At 44.5% G+C, this 19,156-nt stretch overlaps 1 protein-coding gene across 1 annotated transcript in view; it reads left to right on the top strand.

Annotated features, from left to right (window-relative positions):
- The first annotated feature begins 18,336 nt into the window (after positions 1–18,336).
- The window catches only part of FOXD1 (forkhead box D1), a 1,247-nt gene continuing 427 nt past the window's right edge, over positions 18,337–19,156 (top strand). Inside the window, exon 1 of the mRNA XM_037032394.1 lies at positions 18,337–19,118. Within this exon, the coding sequence (XP_036888289.1) occupies positions 18,354–19,118 (765 nt within the window). The 5' untranslated portion in view covers positions 18,337–18,353. The remainder of the gene's footprint in view (positions 19,119–19,156) is intronic.

Genomic DNA, 19,156 nt, shown 5'->3' with positions numbered 1-19,156 from the left:
TTAGTTTAGTCGAGCTCACCATCTGGTGAGCTTAGCTTGTGTTCCCTGGTGCAACCCACTGCTGTGCGGCCCTATGCAGACTCCCACCCAGAGCTTGCATTTGGTGTCCCCGTGATGTGTGGGTAAGCATGGGCAAGTTGGGGGGAGGGGGAAGACAAGGCAGATTGATCCACAGTGGGGCAATGCTGTGATCCCCTGCAGGGTGTGAAGTGGTACATCTTCCTTGGTGCAGCAAACAGGCTTATGCTCTGTGGTTGACTATGCTTGGCAATGTCTGACTCCCTTTGCTTTCTTCCTTATCCTATCTAGTTACCTACCTGCAGTAACACTGGGAGGAGAGTTTTCAGCCTGGGGAAGGGCCCAGGGAGTGGAGCGAAGCAGCATATCAAGTATTGTAAGCTATCGGTAGTTCGGGGTGGTTAGTGGGGAAGTCATGAAGTGGGAAGTGGCAGGGGATGTGACTGCAGAGTTGGGCAGGGGTGAGGCCTTTTTAGGCTAAGCTTAAGGAACTTGAATTTGACCACACAGCACTGTAGTTGGCAAACCTTGTGAATCAACCTAATTATTTAGGGAACTTCCAAACAACTCCTGGGCCCCGCCTCCAGATACCTTAATACATCACTGGGTGGACCCTGTGATATGTGCTCCCCAGGTGAGCAGCAAGCAAAGGCTGACCCGGAGAGAAGAGGCGAGGCAAAGCCGCATGCCAAGAGTGAGCAGTACTGAAAGGGCAATTTGGAGGTGAGCCCTGTGGTTTGTGGGGTAACTAGGTCTTTACCCCACTTTGTTTTTATCCTCATCTGAGGACATGCTTATTGATTTTAGAGAGAGAGGAAGGGAGGGAGGGAGAGAGGGAGGGAAAGAAACGTTGATGTGAGAGAGAAACATTGATTGGTTGCCTCTCATATGTGTCCTGACCAGGGACTGAACCTGCAACCTAGGAATGTGCCCTGACCAGGAATTGAACCTCTCAGACAATGCTCCAACCAACTGAGCCACACTGGCCAGGCAATACCACTTTTTAAAGAAATGTTTTGTGCAATCTTTATTCAATTGTTGGTGTTTCAGAAAATGTTCTGATGCTCACTCAGGCAATAAGTTTTATCAATACCAGTCTTGGATTGGCAGGAGCCCCAACTATGCATCAAGTTTATTTTGCACTAAAAGTATCACTGCAAGGAGTAACAATGATGGCAACACATGAGGCATGATACAATATATTTGTATAGTAGGCACTTATAATATTGGTTTCTCCTAAAATCTGATAACAACACATTTAAATTTGCTTTGCAAGAAAAATAAAATAGGCATGAATTCCTTGGAGTGATGACAAGATTGGCCAAGGCTAAGCTACAGGCATTTACAGAGAGTGTCTACTACAAACAAGCAAATCAGCAAAGGACCTTAAGGTGGAGCAAACCCTGGGGCCAGAAATAACAATTTCTGGAAGTTGTGTGAGGAAGCACTAGCTTTGAAGCCCAGTCTTTCGTTGCCTCGGGAAAGAGCCAGCCATGCAATTCCCAGGCATCGTGTTTGGAACCGAACAGTTGCTGTCTGGCCTCTACAGAAATATGAAACATAAGATTGCCCCCCCCATAAAATTATATGTTTTCTATATTGTGAGCTGATTTACATGGAATAAATAACATAAACTGTCATATATTGTCATTATTTGACTTTTTAATATCATGTGGTAGATTATATTTTCCAAAGATGTCAGTAACAATCTCTCTCACATGTACTTTCTATTTTAAATCCTTACCTGAAGATAGGTTTATTGATTTGAGAGAGAGAGAGAGAAACACTGATGAGAGAAACACTGATGAGAGAGAGAACCATCTATATGAGCAAGAATCAATTGGTTGCCTCCTGCACACACCCCAACTAGGTATCAACCCTGTAACCTAGGTATGATGTACCCTGACCAGGAGTCAAACCCTCAGCCCTCTGGTATACAGGATGACGCTCCAACCAACTGAGCCATCTGGACAAGGCTCCCACATGTGCTTTGCACACAGTGACTTTGACATGCCTCCCACTGAGAACTGGGGGTCCACGTTCCTCTTATGGACTAATTCTGAAGGAAATTAATTTCCTTCAGAATTCATATGTTGATGTCCTAACCCCCAGTCCCTCAGAATGTGACCTTGTTTGGAGAGGGGGGTTCTTCACAGTGTACATCAAGTTAAAATAAAGTCATTAGGCTGGACCCTAATCCAATATGACTGGTGTCCTTATCTATAGGGGCAATTTGGACACATGGTCACACAAAGAGGGATAGTGATGTAAAGAGACACAGTTACAAGCCATCTACCAGCCAAGGAGAGAGGCCTGGGACAGATCCTTCTCGTATAGTCCTCAGAAGGAACCCACCTTGCCAGCACCTTGATTTTAGACTGCTAGCTTCCAGAACAGTGAGATAATAAATTTCTGTTGTTTAAGCCACCCAGTCTTTGGTTCTTTGTTATGGCAGACCTAATAAAATAAGAGTTTCCTCCCCTTGAATCTGGGTGGCTTGTGACTACTGTGGAAATGACATTTGTGACTTCCTAGTCTAGGTCATAAAACGTAATACAGCTTCTCTCTCGGGATACTGGTCAGCCATGCTGTGAGAAAGCCCGGGCCATCTGATAGGGTCAAGTGTCAGCGTTCTCGTCCACAGTCCCAACTGACAGCCAGCATTGATGGCGAGAGATATAAATAAAGACACCTCCTTATGATTCCTGTTTTCTGTCTTGGGTTACCTACATCTCCAAACCTTCTTAGCTGAGTTCCCAGTTGTTGAGGTACAGAGATGTATCAGCCCCTCCCTGCCCTTTGTGAATTCCTGACTCACAGAGGTTGTGAGTATAATAAGACTGTTGTTTTAAGCCATTAAATTTGGGAATAATTCGTTGCACAGTACTGGGCAATATGTCTTTAAATTTATCTTTGTTCACAAAATTTTGTTTGACATGGCTGATGCTCTTGTTGGAACTATCAGGGACCTTAGTTCCTAGACCGTGGTCCCCACTTTTCTTGGCCCTTCATGACGTCAGATCCAGACATTAATCAGGAAAAACAGCTGACCCTGTCCTGAGTCAATTTAATAGGCCACTAATGAGTGAATTTCAGGTAAACTGCACAGAAGAGAGAGCAGCGACTCAGGAGGGAGAGTGGGATTTTCAGAACAACTTCTGAAGTGTTCGAGTTCATTAGCAAGGTTAGTGCCGTTTGCCTGGAGCAGGGAGGAATCACGGAACCAACAGGCTGTACTTTCCCCACTTGGGGCACAGGGTCCAGGAGAAAAAGCAAAAGTGCTAACCTGTTATGGGGTAAGAAGTAGTGGCTATTCCAGGAGAGAGAACTGGGAAGCAGATTCCGAAATCTCAGTAAAATTAGGCAGCGCTGCCAACCTGAGTCCCCCACACATTAAGTGTCTGAAGCCTCTCGAGCAGGGGCAGGAAGGGAGACATGGACCTACTGTGCTGGCTGAGGAGCTGTGCTCATCAGACTGTATGTACCAAAGGTAAGGAAGGTAAGCGATGGGGACAAGTCAGACTTTTGAAGAATTCGGTAGTGGAAGGAAGGGGGGAGAGGGCACTAGTTTGCATTGGCACAGGAGAGAGGAACATGTGTGCTCGTTTTTATTTTTAGCTGCGAGGGTTTGGGACATGTTTGTAAGCCGAGATGAGATTTAAAAGAGAAAGATGATCATTAATGAGCAAAGAAGTTAGGAAATAATAGCAAAAGTGTTATACAAACATTTTAAAATAGTAGCTTCCAAACAGTTTTTATTGTAACCCACACTGAGACTTATTTTACATAGTAACTCAGAACACACATACACATAAAAAATAACCAAAAATATAAAAATAACTGAAGTAAAGTTTTGCAAACTATTTTGCTTTGTGCATTGCAGTCATATTAGAAAATATGACTACTCTATTCTATCCCATCCCATTCTCTCCCAGTGCTGTTTGCAACCCACTAAATTGATTTTATGAGCCAGAATTTTGTCCTCTCCAAGCTGCTTTCTTTTTAAAATTAAAAAAAAAATAATTTATTTATTTTTAGAGAAAGGGTAAAGGAGGGAGAAAGAGAGGGAAAGAAACATCAATGTGTGGTTGCTTCTCACATCCCCCCTACTGGGGACCTGGCCAGCAACCCAGGCATGTACCTTGACTGGGGATTGAATCGGTGACCCTTTGCTTTGCAGGCTTGCACTCAGTCCACTGAACTACACCAGCCAGGGTTGCTTTCTTTTTTAAGATTTTATTTATTTATTTTTTAGAGAGGGAAAAGGAGGGAGAAAGAAACAAAGAGAAACATCAGTGTGTGGTTGCCTCTCACAGGCTTCCTACTGGTGACCTGGCCTGCAACCCAGGCGTGTGCTCTAGACTGGGAACTGAACAAGTGACCTTTGGTTCGTAGGCTGGCACTGAATCCACTGAACCACGCCAGCCAGGACTGCAAGCTGCTTTGGAAAGACTTCCTCAAAATGATCTTTAAATTTAGTCTATCCTTCAGCTGTCTCCATTCTGCTATTTATTACATCTATACTTTATTTCATCTATTGCATTCTTTATACTTAATATTTCTGCTAGAATTTAAAAATTTTTCCCTGCATAATGTTACTAATTTAGTTCTCTTCCTTATCTTATTTATCATGCTTTTTAGATATTTTTGTGTCTATTCCAATAATTATGCTTCAGATATAAACTGTTCAGTGAATAGTCTTTCTTTACACTGACTGTGCTCCTTACGCATTTCAACTGCAATGTGGATGCTGCTCATTGTGAAAGGTTTAGGAAACACTGAAAGGTACGATAGAAATAACAAAATAAAACAACCCACAATTTCACCTTCCAGAAACAGACAGTTAACCTTTTAGTGTATTTCCTTCCAGTCATACTCCTTACATGTGTAGTATTGATACTGATATGATATAGTATTGATAAAATACTATATCTAATTTTCCATTTGGATTTTTCATTTACCATTAATCTTAAGATTTTGCAAGTTATTAAAATTTTAATGATCGTAAACTATTTTATTGTAAGGATAGAGAGTAACATATTTAACTCTTGGGCATTTAGGATGTTTCCAATTTTTTCCCCTTTAAAAAATCACAACAAAATTTTTTGTACATAAGTTTTTGTTCATGTTTCTGTTTATTTCCTTAGAATAGAATCTTAGAATGAATGAGTGAAAGAGAATGGGCCCCTAAGATTCCAGCCTTGTTCAGTCAAATTATCTGCTAGCAGGTTCACACCACTTCACAGCTCCCACGGGCAGCATATGATGGGGTCTGAGCCATCAGGCCTGCCATCCACATGCAACTGGCTAATATGACAGAGGAAAACTGCACTTCACAATTTTTCTAATTTGTTTGCGTGTCTTTTAGTACTAGTGATTCTTTATTATTTGTATTTACTCATCTAAATTTTGAGTTCAGGCCTTTTCCCAGTGTTTTCTGCTCTGGAAGGCTAGCCAACCAGAGCTTCCCAGCAAAGGTGATTTACTCACACATGCCTCTAGCAGAAGATATCCAGAATGCCTTCTGCACCGGGATCTATATTTATATCACTGCAACCAACTCCCACCCCCTACTCTCCATCCCCTACCCTGTCACCCCCAGATTGGCGTTAGATCATGGTGTCAGGTAAATGTTTCTCCCTGAGGGTAGACATCAAAGTTCTGGTGTGTTTGCGTGGATAGAACAGAGAGATGATAGTTCATTCTTTCTTTAAAATTATATTTTATCAATTATGCTATTATAGTTGTCCTGATTTTTCCCCATTTGCCCTCCCTCTACTCAGTAACCCCCACTCCTTCAGGCAATGCCCCCACCAGTGTTCATGTCCGTGGGTCATGCATATAAGTTCTTTGACTGCTCCATTTTCTATACTGCACTTTACATCTTCATGGCTATTCTGTAACTATTTATTTGTACTTCTCAATCCCCTCACCTCTTCACCCATTCCCTCACACCCCTCCCATCTGGCAACCATCAAAACACTCTCTGTATCCATGATTCTGTCTTTGTTCTTCTTGTTTGCTTAATTTGTTTTTTAGATTCAATTGTTGATTTGTATTTATTGCCATCTTACTGTATGTAGTTTTGATCTTCTTTTTCTTAAATAAGTCCCTTTAACATTTCATATAATAATGGTTTGGTAATGGTCAACTCCTTCAGTTTTTTTCTTCTCTGGGAAGCTCTTTGTCTGTCCTTTGATTCTTAATGATAGCTTTGCTGGGTAGAGCAATCTTGGCTGTAGGTCTCCGCTTTTCATGACTTTGAATTTTCCTTGCCAATCCCTTCTAGCCTGCAAAGTTTCTTTAGAGAAATCAGCTGACAGTCTTAGGGGAACTCCCCTATAGGTAACTAACTGCTTTTCTCTTGCTGCTTTTAAGATTCTCTCTTTATCTTTAATCTTTGGCATTTTAATTATGATGTTTCTTGGAGTGGGCCTCTTTGCATCCATCTTGTTTGGGACTCTCTGTGCTTCCTGGACTTGCATATCTATTTCTTTCACCAAATTAGGGAAGTTTGCTTTCACTATTATTTCAAATAGATTTCCAACTTATTACTCTTTCTCTTCTCCTTCTGGCACCCCTATGATGCAAATGTTGGACCTCTTGCAGTTGTCCCAGAGGCTGCTTATACTATCCTCATTTGTTTGGATTCTTTTTTCTTCTTCTTATTCTGATTTGTTGTTTTTTGCTTCCTTATGTTCCATAACATTGATTTGATTCTTGGCTTCATTCACTCTACTGTTGTTTCCCTGTAAGTTGTTCTTTATTTCCATTAGTGTATCCTTCATTTCTGACTAGATCATTTTTATGCTGTTGATATCCTCACTAAGTTCCCTGAGCATCCTTGTAACCAGTGTTTTGAACTCTGCATCTGATAGATTGCTTATCTCCATTTCATTTAGCTCTTTTTCTGGAGTTTTGATCTGTTCTTCATTTGAGCCATGTTTCTTTGTCTCCTCATTTTGGAAGCCTCTTTGTGTTCATTTCTATATATTAGGAAGAGCTGCTATGACTCCCTGTCTTGGTAGCATAGCCTAATGTAGTAGGTGTCCTGTAGGGTCCAGTGGCACAGCCACCCCTATCACCCAGGCTGGGTACTCAGGGTGTGCCCTTCATGTGGGCTGAGTACATCTTCCTCTTGTAGTTGAGCCTTGGTTGCTACTGGTAGGTCAATTTACCCAGGCCAATCAGTTGCAAGGATTGGCTCTGACCACTGATCACCAACCTCCATGCTCCATGGTGGATCAGCTATGCAGGGACAGGGCAGTGGTGCTCTGATGTGGTCTGTAGCTGTCTCCTGGGTGCTCTGGCCCTGGGGTTTTCCAGGTGGTGTAGGCCAAGGTCAGCCCCCACCTGTATTTTGCCCAGGCCATACTTCCTGACCCATAAAGCAATCTGAGATGGCTACTACTTGTGCTGGGCTTGGAGATTCCCAGGTAAAGCCAAGCTGTGAAACTAGGCTGGCTGCTGCTGGCTGCTGCTAGTGGCAGGCCTGGGGCTCATAGAGGCCAGCTGTCGTTTGTTTGGGAGGACTTAGGAAGTTATGAAGTATGAGCCAAGACCAGCCATTCATATAGAAAAGCAGCTTGGTTGGACCTGCAAGCTGGGTGGAGAAGAGTCCCTGGGGATCTCCAAGGCAGGTCAAAGAGTATTAGCCAGGTTGATGGAGTCTCAGATATGGCACCAGTTTGCTGGCTCTGTGAGGGAAGGGTTTAGAAAAGGGACAATGGCCTCTGCTCACCTTGCCAGACACTTCAGTTTCTCCCTATATACCACTGGTGCCTTTCAAGCTTCTATCTGGTGCTGGAGATCAGAGGTAGTGAGTCTGAGTAGATGAGTCTGTGTGTGGGTTCTTTAAGAGGAACTGCTTGGGGATCCAGAAGTTGCTTCCACCAACTCAATCCCCATGGTTTTTGCAGCTAGGAGTTGTAGGGACTTATCTTCCTGGTACTGGAACCCTGGGTGAGGGGGCCTGGTGTGGGGCTGGGATTTCTCATTCCTAAGATAGCCCTCCTGAATTTTATCTGCCACATCTGGGTGAGGGACCAGCCCATTCCATGACTGTGCCCTTCACATTCCAAGATGGATGTGATTTCTTTAATTGCGTAGTTGTCAAACTTTTATTCATCTAGACTTCTGCTGTTTCTGAGTGATGGCTGCTCTATATTTTATGGTAACTTTGATGTGGTTGTGCTAAGAGGCAAGTTATATCTGCCTACACTGCCATCTTGACTGGACGTCCAACAGTCATGGTTTAAGCCTGAGCATCAGGCAATAGAGAGAGAGTGTGTATGTGTGTGTGAGACAGAGAAGACTGGTCACGATGTACATTTTAAATACAGAATAAGTTACAATCAAAAGATAGCTTGAGACAAGTGAAAATGGAAACTCAGTAACTCAGAATCTATAAGATACAGCAAAAGCAGTCCCAAGAGAAAACTTCATGGCATTATTGGCCTACCTCAAGAATATGAAAAATCTCCTGGCTGGTGTAGCTCAGTGGATTGAGCGCGGGCCTGTGAACCACACAATCACGGTTCGATTCCCAGTCAGGGCACATGCTTGGGTTGCAGGCCAGTTTCTGGCAGGGACCAGTTCCCTGCAGGGGATGCACAAGAAGCAACCATACATTGATGTTTCTTTCCTCTCTCCTTCCCTTCCCCTCTAAAAAAAGATAATAAATAAAATATTTTTTAAAAAAGAATATGAAAAATCTCAAATAAACAATCTAAACTTATATCTAAAAAAACTAGGAAAAGGACAACAAAGTGAGTAGAAGAAAGTAAATAATAAAGATCAGAGCAGAAATAAACGAAATACAGTCTACACAAATAAAACAAAAGATCAATGAAACTAAGAGTTGGTTCTTTAAAAGATAAAAAGGATTAATAAACATTTAACCAGACTTATCAAGAAAAAACAGAGAGGGCCCACATAAATAAAATCAGAAATGAAAGAGAAGGCCGTGGCTGGGTAGCTCAATTGGATATAACATCATCCTGAAAAGCCAAGGTTGTGGGTTTGATTCTTGGTCAGGGCACATAGAAGAGCCAACACATGCAAAAATAATTGGAACAACAAACCAATCTCTCTCTCTCTCTTTCTCTCTCTCTCCCCCCATTTCCCTCTCTGAAATCAATAAATAAAAAATTTAATTTTTTTAAAGAAATGAAGTACCAACTGATACCACAGAAATGCAAAGAATTATAGGAAAAAATAGTATGAACATCTATATGCCAACAAATTGGACAATCTGGAAGAAATAAGTTTTTAGAAACATACAATCTTCCAAAACTGAATAAAAAAGAAACAAAAAAAAATCTCAACAGAACAATTACAACTAATAAAATTGAAGCAGTAATTTAAAAAAAAAAAACCTCCCAGTAAACAAAAGTCCTGGACTGGATGGCGTCAGAGATGAATTTTACCAAATAGTCGAAGAACAACACCTCTCTACTCAGACTACTCCAAAAAATTCAAGAACAGAAAAGACTCCCAAGCTCATTTAATGGTGTCAGCATAATCCTAATTTCAAAACCAAACAAACACACTACAAAGAAAGAAAGTTACAGTCCAATATTCCCAATGAACACAGATGAAAAAAATCCTCAACGAAATATTAGCAAACCAAATTCAGCAATACATTTAAAAGGTCATATATCATGATCAAGTGGGATTTATTTCTGGAATGCAAGGTGGATACATTGTCTGCAAAACAATGTGATACAGCACATAAACAAAATGAAAAATAAAAACAATAAGATCATGTTAATAGATATAGAAAAAGCATTTGACAAACTCCATAACCTATTTATAATAAAAACACTCAGCCAAGTGTCGAATAGAGGGAACATACGTCAACATAATAAAGGTCACATATGACAAAACCATGGCCAGCATCACACTCACTGGGGAAAAAGCTGCCGCTGTCACCGCTCTTTCTCAGCGTAGTACTGGGAGTTCTGGCCACAGCAAACAGACCAGAAGAAGAAATAGAGGCATCTAAATTAGAAAGAAAGAAGTGAAAACTATCATTATTTGCAGATGACATGAGATTGCCTATAGAGAATCCTAAAGTTTCCACCCAAAACTATTAGAACTAATAAATGGATTCAGTAAAGTAGCAGGATACAAAATGAATATTCAGAGACTGGCTGTATTTTTATACATCAATAACAAACTATCAAAAAGGGAAACAAAGAAAACAATGTCATTTACAATTGCATAAAAATACCTAGCAATAATTTAACCAAGGAGGTAAAAGACCTGAGCTAAATTACAAGATACTGAAGAAAGAAACCCCAAAAGATAAAAATAAATGGAGGCATGTACTGTGCCCACAGATAGGAAGAATTAACATAATTAAAATGTCTGTACTACCCAAAGCAGTCTGTACAGTCAATGCAATTCCTATGAAAATACCAAGGAACTAGAACTGGAACAAATAATCCAACATTTTATACGGAACCACAAAAGATCCAAATTGCCACAGCAATTTAGAGGAAGAAGAACAAAGTTGGAGGTACAATGCAACCTGATATCAAAATATACTACAAAGCTATAATAATCAAACAGCATGGTACTGGCATAAAAACAGACATATAGATGAGTGGAACAAAATGGAAAGCCCAGAAATAAACCCACACCTATATGCTCAATTAATATTTGATGAAGGAGGCAAGAATATACAATGGGGTAAAGACAGTCTATTTGAAAAATGGTGTTGGGAAAATTACACATATACATGCCAAAAATGAAACAACTGCCCTGGCTGGTGTGGCTCACTGGATTGAGTGCTGGCCTGTGAACCAAAGGCTGCCAGTTCAATTCCTGGTCAGGGCCCATGGCTGGACTGTGGGCGAGGTCCCCCGTGGGGAGTACACAAGATGCAACCATACATTGATGTCTCTCTCCCTCTTTTTCTCCCTTCCTTTCCCACTCTCTAATATAAATAAAATCTTTAAAAAACCTGAAACAACTACTTTCTTACCATATACAAGAATGAACTCAAACTGGGGAAAGACCTACATATAAGATTTGAAACCATAAAACTCCTAAAACACATAGACAGTAAAATCTCACATAGCAATATTCTCTTAGCAATATTTCTTCTGCTGTATCTCCTCAGGCAAGGGAAACAAAAGAAAAAATAAACAAATGCCACTACATCAAACTATAAAGTTTTTGTATGGTGAAGGAAATAATTATTCTTTCACTGAACAGAAGAACATATTCACCAGTAATACATCTGATTAGGAGTTAATAGCCAAAATTTATAAAGAACTCATACAACTTAACACCAAAAAAAAAAAATCCAATTTAGAGTGAGCAGAGGACCTGAACAGACACTTCTCCAAAGAGGACATACAGACGGCCAATCGACATATGAAAAGAGGCCCAACATCACTCATCATCAAAGAAATGTGCATTAAAACCACGAAGAGACACCACCTCCCCCTTGTCAGAATGGCCATCATCAATAAGTTAACAAAGAACAAGTGTTGATGGGGACGTGGAGAACAGGGAACCCTAGTGCACTTTTTGTGGGAATGCAGACTGGTGCAGCCACTGTGGAGAACAGTATGGAGCGTCCTCAATTAAAAGTGGAACTGCCTTATGATTAAGCTATTCCACTTCTGCATGTATATCCAAAGAAACCAAAACAATACTTTCAAAGAATATGAGCACCCCTGTGTTCATTGCAGCATTATTTATAATAGCCAAGCTATGAAAGCAACCCAAGTGCCCATCCATAAATGAGTAGATAAAAAAGCAGTGGTACGTATATACCATGGAATATTACTTGGCCATAAAAAAGAATGACATCTTAACATTTGCAACAGCATAGATGGACCAAGAGAGTATTATGCTAAGCGAAATAAATCAGTCAGAGAGACAAATACCATATGGTTTCCCTATTATGTGGAATCTAAAAAAACAATATACATGAACCAACAAAATTGAAACAGACTCATGGTTGACAGAAGGGGGCTGGTTGGAGAGGCTAAATGAAAAAGGCGATGGGATTAAGTACAAATTGGTATCTTGCAATATAGTCACAGGGATGTAAAGTACATCACAGGGAATATAGTCAATAATATTGTAATAACTGTGTATGGTCCCAGGGAGCTATTGGAAATACCAGGGAGAACATTTTTTAAGGCACGTGATTGCATAGGCACAATGCTGTGTACCTGAAACAAATACAAAATTATATTGAATATAAACTGTAATGGGGAGGACAGAAACTCTTATCTTTTTATGAAGGGGGGTGGAATGGGACAACTGTAATGGCATAATCAATAAAATATATTTAAAAGGAAAAAATAAAAAAGAATGACTTGAACTTTTGATTTTGGAGTGCAAACTATAAATGTGTGCTGCTGCAAACCACTGAGACCCAGAGCTAAAAAACTCTCTGTGCTGGTATGTGCTGGCATGGGAGGACAGGCCCAGGTTACCTGTGGCAATGAAGATTCCTGAGTCAGTGTAAATAATTGTGCTGTTATTAAACACAGATTTAGACCTTTGCTGACATCCTGAATCCTTGAGAATTTCTGAGTCCTGCCCATGCCATGAACCGCTCGTCTGAGGGGCGGGTGTGCAAGCACAGATTGCCTCGTAAGACCCGGGAGGCCACTGCTTGAAGACCCACCATTTGAAACTGGATTACAGCATTTTATCAAGAGAATTCCCAGGGTAAATTGTGCCTACTTTCGGGAGAAGTACCAATCGTTATCCGCCAGTAATATTTTGCCTTGACCTAACTGGCCCTGAAGGACAGATCTGGGAGGTGAAGAGAGCGCGGCCCGCAGTGATGGTGTGCCGCGCTGGGAGAGGCTTGTGGGATGGGAACACCGGAATGCAAGGCCCTGCTCTGCCACAGCCGCCTCCGCGGCGGCTGGCAGCCACTGTCAGAGCCTGTTTCCTTGGCCATCGTGTGGAGGTGCCCACTTCACCAGTTAGTGTGACCTTGGAATTAGTTCAGTGGCATCTGTGAACCAACATTCATGGCAGGTAATATTACATCACAGGAGAATGACAAATGGAGGGTCCTGGACAACCACAGAAAACTCAAAAAAAAAAACCAAAACAACCCCGGCTGCTGTGGCTCGGTGGGTTGAGTGCTGGCCTGCCAACGAAAAGGCTGCTGGTTGATTCCCAGTGAGGACGTTCCCAGGGCACATGGATTGCAGGCCAGGTCCCCAGTTCGGGGGGTGTGAGAGGCAATCAATTGATGTTTCTTTGGCTCATCGATGTTTCTCTCCTTCTCTTTCTCCCTCCCTTCCCCTGTCTCTGAAAATAAATAAATAGAATCTTTTTTAAAGAAAATATTTTCTTAAAAAACTTTCACCCGAGGATATTTTATTATTGATTGGAGAGAGAGAGAGAAACGTTAATATGGGAGAGAAACATCAATCAATGGGCTCCCCTGGACACACCCAGCAATGTAGGCATGTGCCCTGACCAGAATGAACCTGCAGCCTTTTGGTGTATGGGACAGTGCTCCAATCAACTGAGCGACCCAGTTAGGGCCCAGAGAAAACTTCGGAGGCCATCTCAGGGCCCAAAGAATTAAGACATGTGATAAAGCTTAAAAAGGATGGGAAAAGCATGTGTGTGGGGCAATGATCACAATTTTTTTTCTGAAACGAATTTTGGTGGAGTCCTAACTCCTACCTTTACTGAACACAATGGACAAAATATGAGTTTGAAAGTCTCAGAATTATAAGCAAGTTGAAGTTACAAATTCAGAGGGGTATGACAGAAACCATTACTGTGACTTCATTGACATCAGGACAACGGAATTCCTTTGAGGATTTCTGAGGTGAAAAAGCATAGGAAAGTGAACCAATAAACCTTTATTGAGTGCCTATTGCATGCAAAGTGTTACAAAGAGCTAGGTGAGTGGAGGTTCAAAAACAAACAAAAGACACAACCCAAATGTCCATCAATGGATGAACAGAGCAGCAAAATGTGCTACGTACCTACAAGGGAATAGTATTCAGTCTACAAAAGGAATGGAATTCTGCTACATGCTACAACAGGGATGAACATTGAAGACATGTTAAGTGAAACAGGCCAGACATAAAGGACAAACATTGTGTGGTTCTGCTTATATGAGGCGGCTAGAATAGCCAAAGCCATAGGAGGGGAAGCAGAGTCACGTCACCAAGAAGGGGGGGGTGGGTGGGTGGGGGGGTAGTGGGACGAATGGGAGTTATTCTCTAATGGGTATAGAGTTTCAGTTTGCAGTGATGGAAATAGTGCACCACACCACTGTGAGTGTACTTAATGACTCCGGACTGTACACTTACATAGGTAAATTTTATGCTTTGTGTATTTTAACACACACCAAAACCAAACAAAGGACCACAAACAAAAAAACCCCACGAGCCCTTTTTGGCCTTCAGACATTTGAGTTTAAAAAGAGAAGGGACACCCACATGGAGGTCGGCGCAGGATTCCAGACTACAGCAGACAACTGGCAGGGATGCTGAAGCATCGCTCACTCCCAGCTGGGAGACGCAGAAAGCACGTAACGGGCATAATAAGTACCTATTTACCTGGCTCCTGTATGAGACTATGAGTACCTTCACACCAGGGACTCCTCTTCTTCCTCTCTCCAGAATGGAGTGCCACCCACAGAGCATCTTAATTCAGGCTTGTGGAATGACTCTTCGAGGAGGGACGCGGCCCAAAGAAAGTATTTGCCCTTTGGGAACACGTTCAGGTTCACGTTCATGAGTAAACTCCTAGGTTGTGCTTAGGGGCCCAGAGAGAAGTCATCCAGGTGTCCTCCCCAGATTTACACCCCAGGTCCCTGCCAGCCTTCACCCTTCTTAGGAGATCCCTGCACCTTCCCGAGCTCTTGATCGAGAGCAACGGGCTGAGGGGGATGCCTCTCTCTTTCCTGTGGTGTCCAAGCCGACTGCAACCAGTAGTCCTTGAAATGCCTCAGTGCCTGCCCAGTCGCCACAGAGAAGGGAAGGTGAGGCCCTAAAGGAAAGAAGAAAAAAAAGTCCCCGCACCCCAAAGCTAGGTGGGAATGAAGCAACATGCCAGCTGCTCAGCGAGTCCTGGACTTATGCCAGCGCCGGGGCTAGCAGGGCTCCGTGCCACCGCCAGGGGGCAGCCCTCCCCCACGTGGTCCGTCCCGAAGGCGCCCCTGCAATTCCTGAGTCGAACTCCGCAGAACGCACAGGAGAGGGGGCGTCTGGGTTCCGTTCGTCCTCGTCGCGGGAGGAAAGGTGTCTGGTCCCTTGCACCAGCCTGAGGAGGCGGGGTGGTGTTCCCAGACGCTGCAGAGACCTGGGCGCACTTTAGGGAGGGAGGGCGGTGGGGTGCAGGGATGAAGGGGACTAAAGGAGGACGCTGGAGAAATGAAATGCTTGGGTTTCCGCACTCGGGAAATTTTACGATCGCAGAGCTGGAAATCACATACAAATGTGTAGGTTAACTAAAACAAACAAAGCACGTGGGCTGACCAAAAGGGGGCTTTAGTAAAGCTCACTCAAATCTCTTAACACTGTCCCTGCAGCGGTTCTCCTGGCTTGATCTGCCGCTCTGACCTTCGGTAAATCCTAACACTTTCTCCTGAATGGTGAGAAGATAATTCGCCACCTTTAAAAAAAACTTTTTTTTTCAGGGCACAGCCCTTTAACCCTTTGGGGAGGGACCTTCAGACAGTTACAAACGGAACGCCAGGTCAATCCCTGTGCCCTTCTCCGCCAGACAAGTTCAGGGCGGTGGCAACTAGGGAATGACGGCTGTAACTGATCATCTGATGTAACTACTGCTCGGCGAACACATTCTTCCTCTCCGTTTCATCGTTAAATACTTCGCCACACACCAGCCCCGAATCCAACGAAAATCATGGTGTTTATTTAGATATCGATCGAGCAGGACTCACAGAACTTAAACTTTCAAATGTAAAAGTGGACTCGTTGGTAAGGACTGCTGGCTACATCAACAAAGCAATGTAATGCCTGATTAATAGTGCTGATTAATGTTGGCTCAGGTTAATCCTGAACCAATTACAATAATTAAATGGTTCAGCCATATATCAAACGAGGGTAAATGAAAAATAATTTATTTAGAACTTTGAGACATTCTCATAGATCTTTCAAATCTATGATGAACTTCATGGGTCATTTGTAAGTGTAACTGGTTGGTAGCCGTTCTCAGCAACAAAAACTCGATTTTTAAAACAAGTCTTAAATGGGGGAATAGTTTATTTTTGAGGCTCTGTGATTGATAAGGGGAATAATGAAACGTTTCAAAATGTGAAAAGTACTTGGTCCATAAAACGGCATACACAAGGGCAGCTGATGAATGTTGCCACAGAAAGCCACTGAGTTTTGATTCTCAGTTCTCATCAAGTGGTCATTTGTAATGAGCGACCTACAATTTTAGGCAAGTATCCCTCCCTTTGAAGTAGAAGTGTTTTAGGAAGTGCCAAAATCTGATCGGTATGGTATGTAAGTATGAATTCCACAGCTATTAGGACTTTTTACTAGCCAAAATAATTAGAGTTTGTGGCAAACCTAAGTACACCTAAAATAGAATCATATTTGAATTATGTCCACTAACTTGTCTGTCACCTGAAAAGAAAAATTGAGTTCACCAGAACTTGAATCTTATAAATTAAAAAAACACCTTTGTTTCTTTTCACCAGTAACTATTGGAAATATTCAGTGGATATTCAAGAAAACATTTATTATTTTCAAGACTTTATTTACTTATTTTTAAGAGAAAGGGGAAGGAGGGAGCAAGACAGGGAGAGAAACGTGACGGGTTGCATGGGGGAGGACAGGGCAACCCTGGCAAGTGCCCTGGCAGGGAATCAGTCACCCCGTGACCTTGGGCTTTGCTAGAGGATGCCCAGCCAACTGAGCCACACTCGTCAGGACTGGGAAAAAAAAACCCACACAACGCCCCCCAAAAAACATTTTTTAAAAGGGTCTGAAAATTTTTATTTATCATTGTAGTTTCTATTATTAAGCCCGCCTGAGTGCAGATGTGTGCATACACTATAGCAAATCAAGTACTTGGAGATGACTGTGAAGTGTTGACTAGCAGTGAGGGAACTGTAGTTCTCCTCACTGGTAACTAGAGTACCCTGTCCCATTATGAAAAAATTAACTTTTCTGAGTCGTTTCTAGGTGCAATTTTTGGGTGGGTATTTTCACTAAGTGTTTCTATTTCTTCTCTACATTCACGGTTGCTTTCTTTATACTCATGAAAAATTTCAGATCCTCTCATTAGAGTGGCTTAGTTTACCCGTCAAGTTTCTAGGGCATTCAATTGCAGATAAGTGACTAAAACGCCAGCCTAACGGCGTTTTTATTAACAGATGGTAGAAAATAAACGTCTTTGGGGAGGAACCAAAAGAGACAGGTTAAAAGGTCAATAAACAATTATTGTACTTAAACGGGGATGGGGGGTGGAGTGGGGATTCTCATCAGATTCGATGGGGAGCCAGTTGCCCGATGGGACAGTCCCACAGACCTCTTAGCCATTCCCCATAGGCCACCTCAGACGATGGGGTGTCGTTCTGCCCGGCTGGATGGCTCCTACAGGCCTTGGAGTGGTCAATCCGCCGCGTCAAGGGGCTGCTTCTGAAGTTAGGGTTGAAGGCCAGTAGCAGAGAAAGAGGCTGGAACTCTAACTTGTGCCTTGGCCTCACCACCGCGGGCCAGTGGGCAATTTAGGTCTCAGCCCTTTTGGCAAGGAATGGTGGGGTCCTCTCTCCTGTTGTCTTTTCTCAGTTCCTGCTCCCCCCTACGCGTCAACTTTTTCTCCAGAGCAAGGCTGATTTCCTAGGTTTGCTTTCCAGTCCCTCGGCAGCACTCTGACGTGCGCACCATGTGACAGGCCTCCTTCTGCTATAAGCCGCGTGAAGGTCCGCCCTCTCCTGGTCTCAGCCCCTCGCCTGCCGAGGTCTCTCCCTGGACTCTCACCCTTCCCGTACCCTCCCGGGCGCTCCAACACGCAGACTTGCTTACCCAGAGCCCTGTCACCCCCTCTTCACCTGACCCGGCCCGCGGCTCTCGGAGAGGGGAAGGTCAAGTCCTCCGCCCCGGCCGGGTGCGCGCGGAGCCAAGGGAGCGCAGAGACCACGAGGCAACTGCGGCTGCGGTGCAGGAGTTACAAACTCGCAGTGCAAAGCCTGGGCCGCGCCGGGCAGCCCCGGAGCTCAGCCTGAGCAGCGGCCGCGCCCCCAGCGTGGCGCCCCGGGGCCGGGCTCTCTGCCCGGGACCCGGGCTGGGGCGCGGTGGGAGCCCGGAGTCCGGCGCCCCTATGCGCCGCCTCAGCGTCGCAGCGGGACAGCTATGACCCTGAGCACGGAGATGTCCGATGCCTCCGGCCTTGCCGAGGAGACAGATATCGACGTGGTGGGGGAGGACGAAGACGATGAGGAAGAGGAGGACGACGAGGGCGGCGGTGGCGGGCCCCGGCGGGATGTCCCCGCGCAGCGGCGGCGGCGCTCGTACACCGGCGAGGACGAACTAGAGGACCTGGAGGAGGAGGAGGAGGACGACGACATCCTGATGGCCCCGCAGAGTGGGGGCTCCCCGGCGCCCCCCGGCCCAGCCCCGGCGGCGGGGGCCGGGGCCGGCGGGGGCGGGAGCGCGGGCGGGAGCGGGAGCGCGGGCGGCGGCGCCAAGAACCCGCTGGTGAAGCCGCCCTACTCGTACATCGCGCTCATCACCATGGCCATCCTGCAGAGCCCCAAGAAGCGGCTGACGCTGAGCGAGATCTGCGAGTTCATCAGCGGCCGCTTCCCCTACTACCGGGAGAAGTTCCCCGCCTGGCAGAACAGCATCCGCCACAACCTCTCGCTCAACGACTGCTTCGTCAAGATCCCCCGCGAGCCCGGCAACCCCGGCAAGGGCAACTACTGGACGCTCGACCCCGAGTCCGCCGACATGTTCGACAACGGCAGCTTCCTGCGCCGGAGGAAGCGCTTCAAGCGGCAGCCGCTGCTCCCGCCCAACGCGGCGGCCGCCGAGTCGCTGCTGCTCCGCGGCGCGGGCGGCGTGGGGGGCGCGGGCGACCCCACGGCCGCCGCAGCGCTCTTCCCGCCCCCACTATGTGTGAGTACCGCTCTTAGATCGGAAGAGCGGTACTCACA

The sequence above is a fragment of the Sturnira hondurensis genome, unplaced genomic scaffold, assembly GCF_014824575.4.
Source record: "Sturnira hondurensis isolate 20B ecotype Veracruz unplaced genomic scaffold, ASM1482457v3 Scaffold0021354, whole genome shotgun sequence".
Lineage (NCBI taxonomy): Eukaryota > Metazoa > Chordata > Mammalia > Chiroptera > Phyllostomidae > Sturnira > Sturnira hondurensis.
The sequence above is the reverse complement of the archived record's forward strand: the minus strand, read 5'-3'. Positions and strand labels throughout refer to the sequence as shown.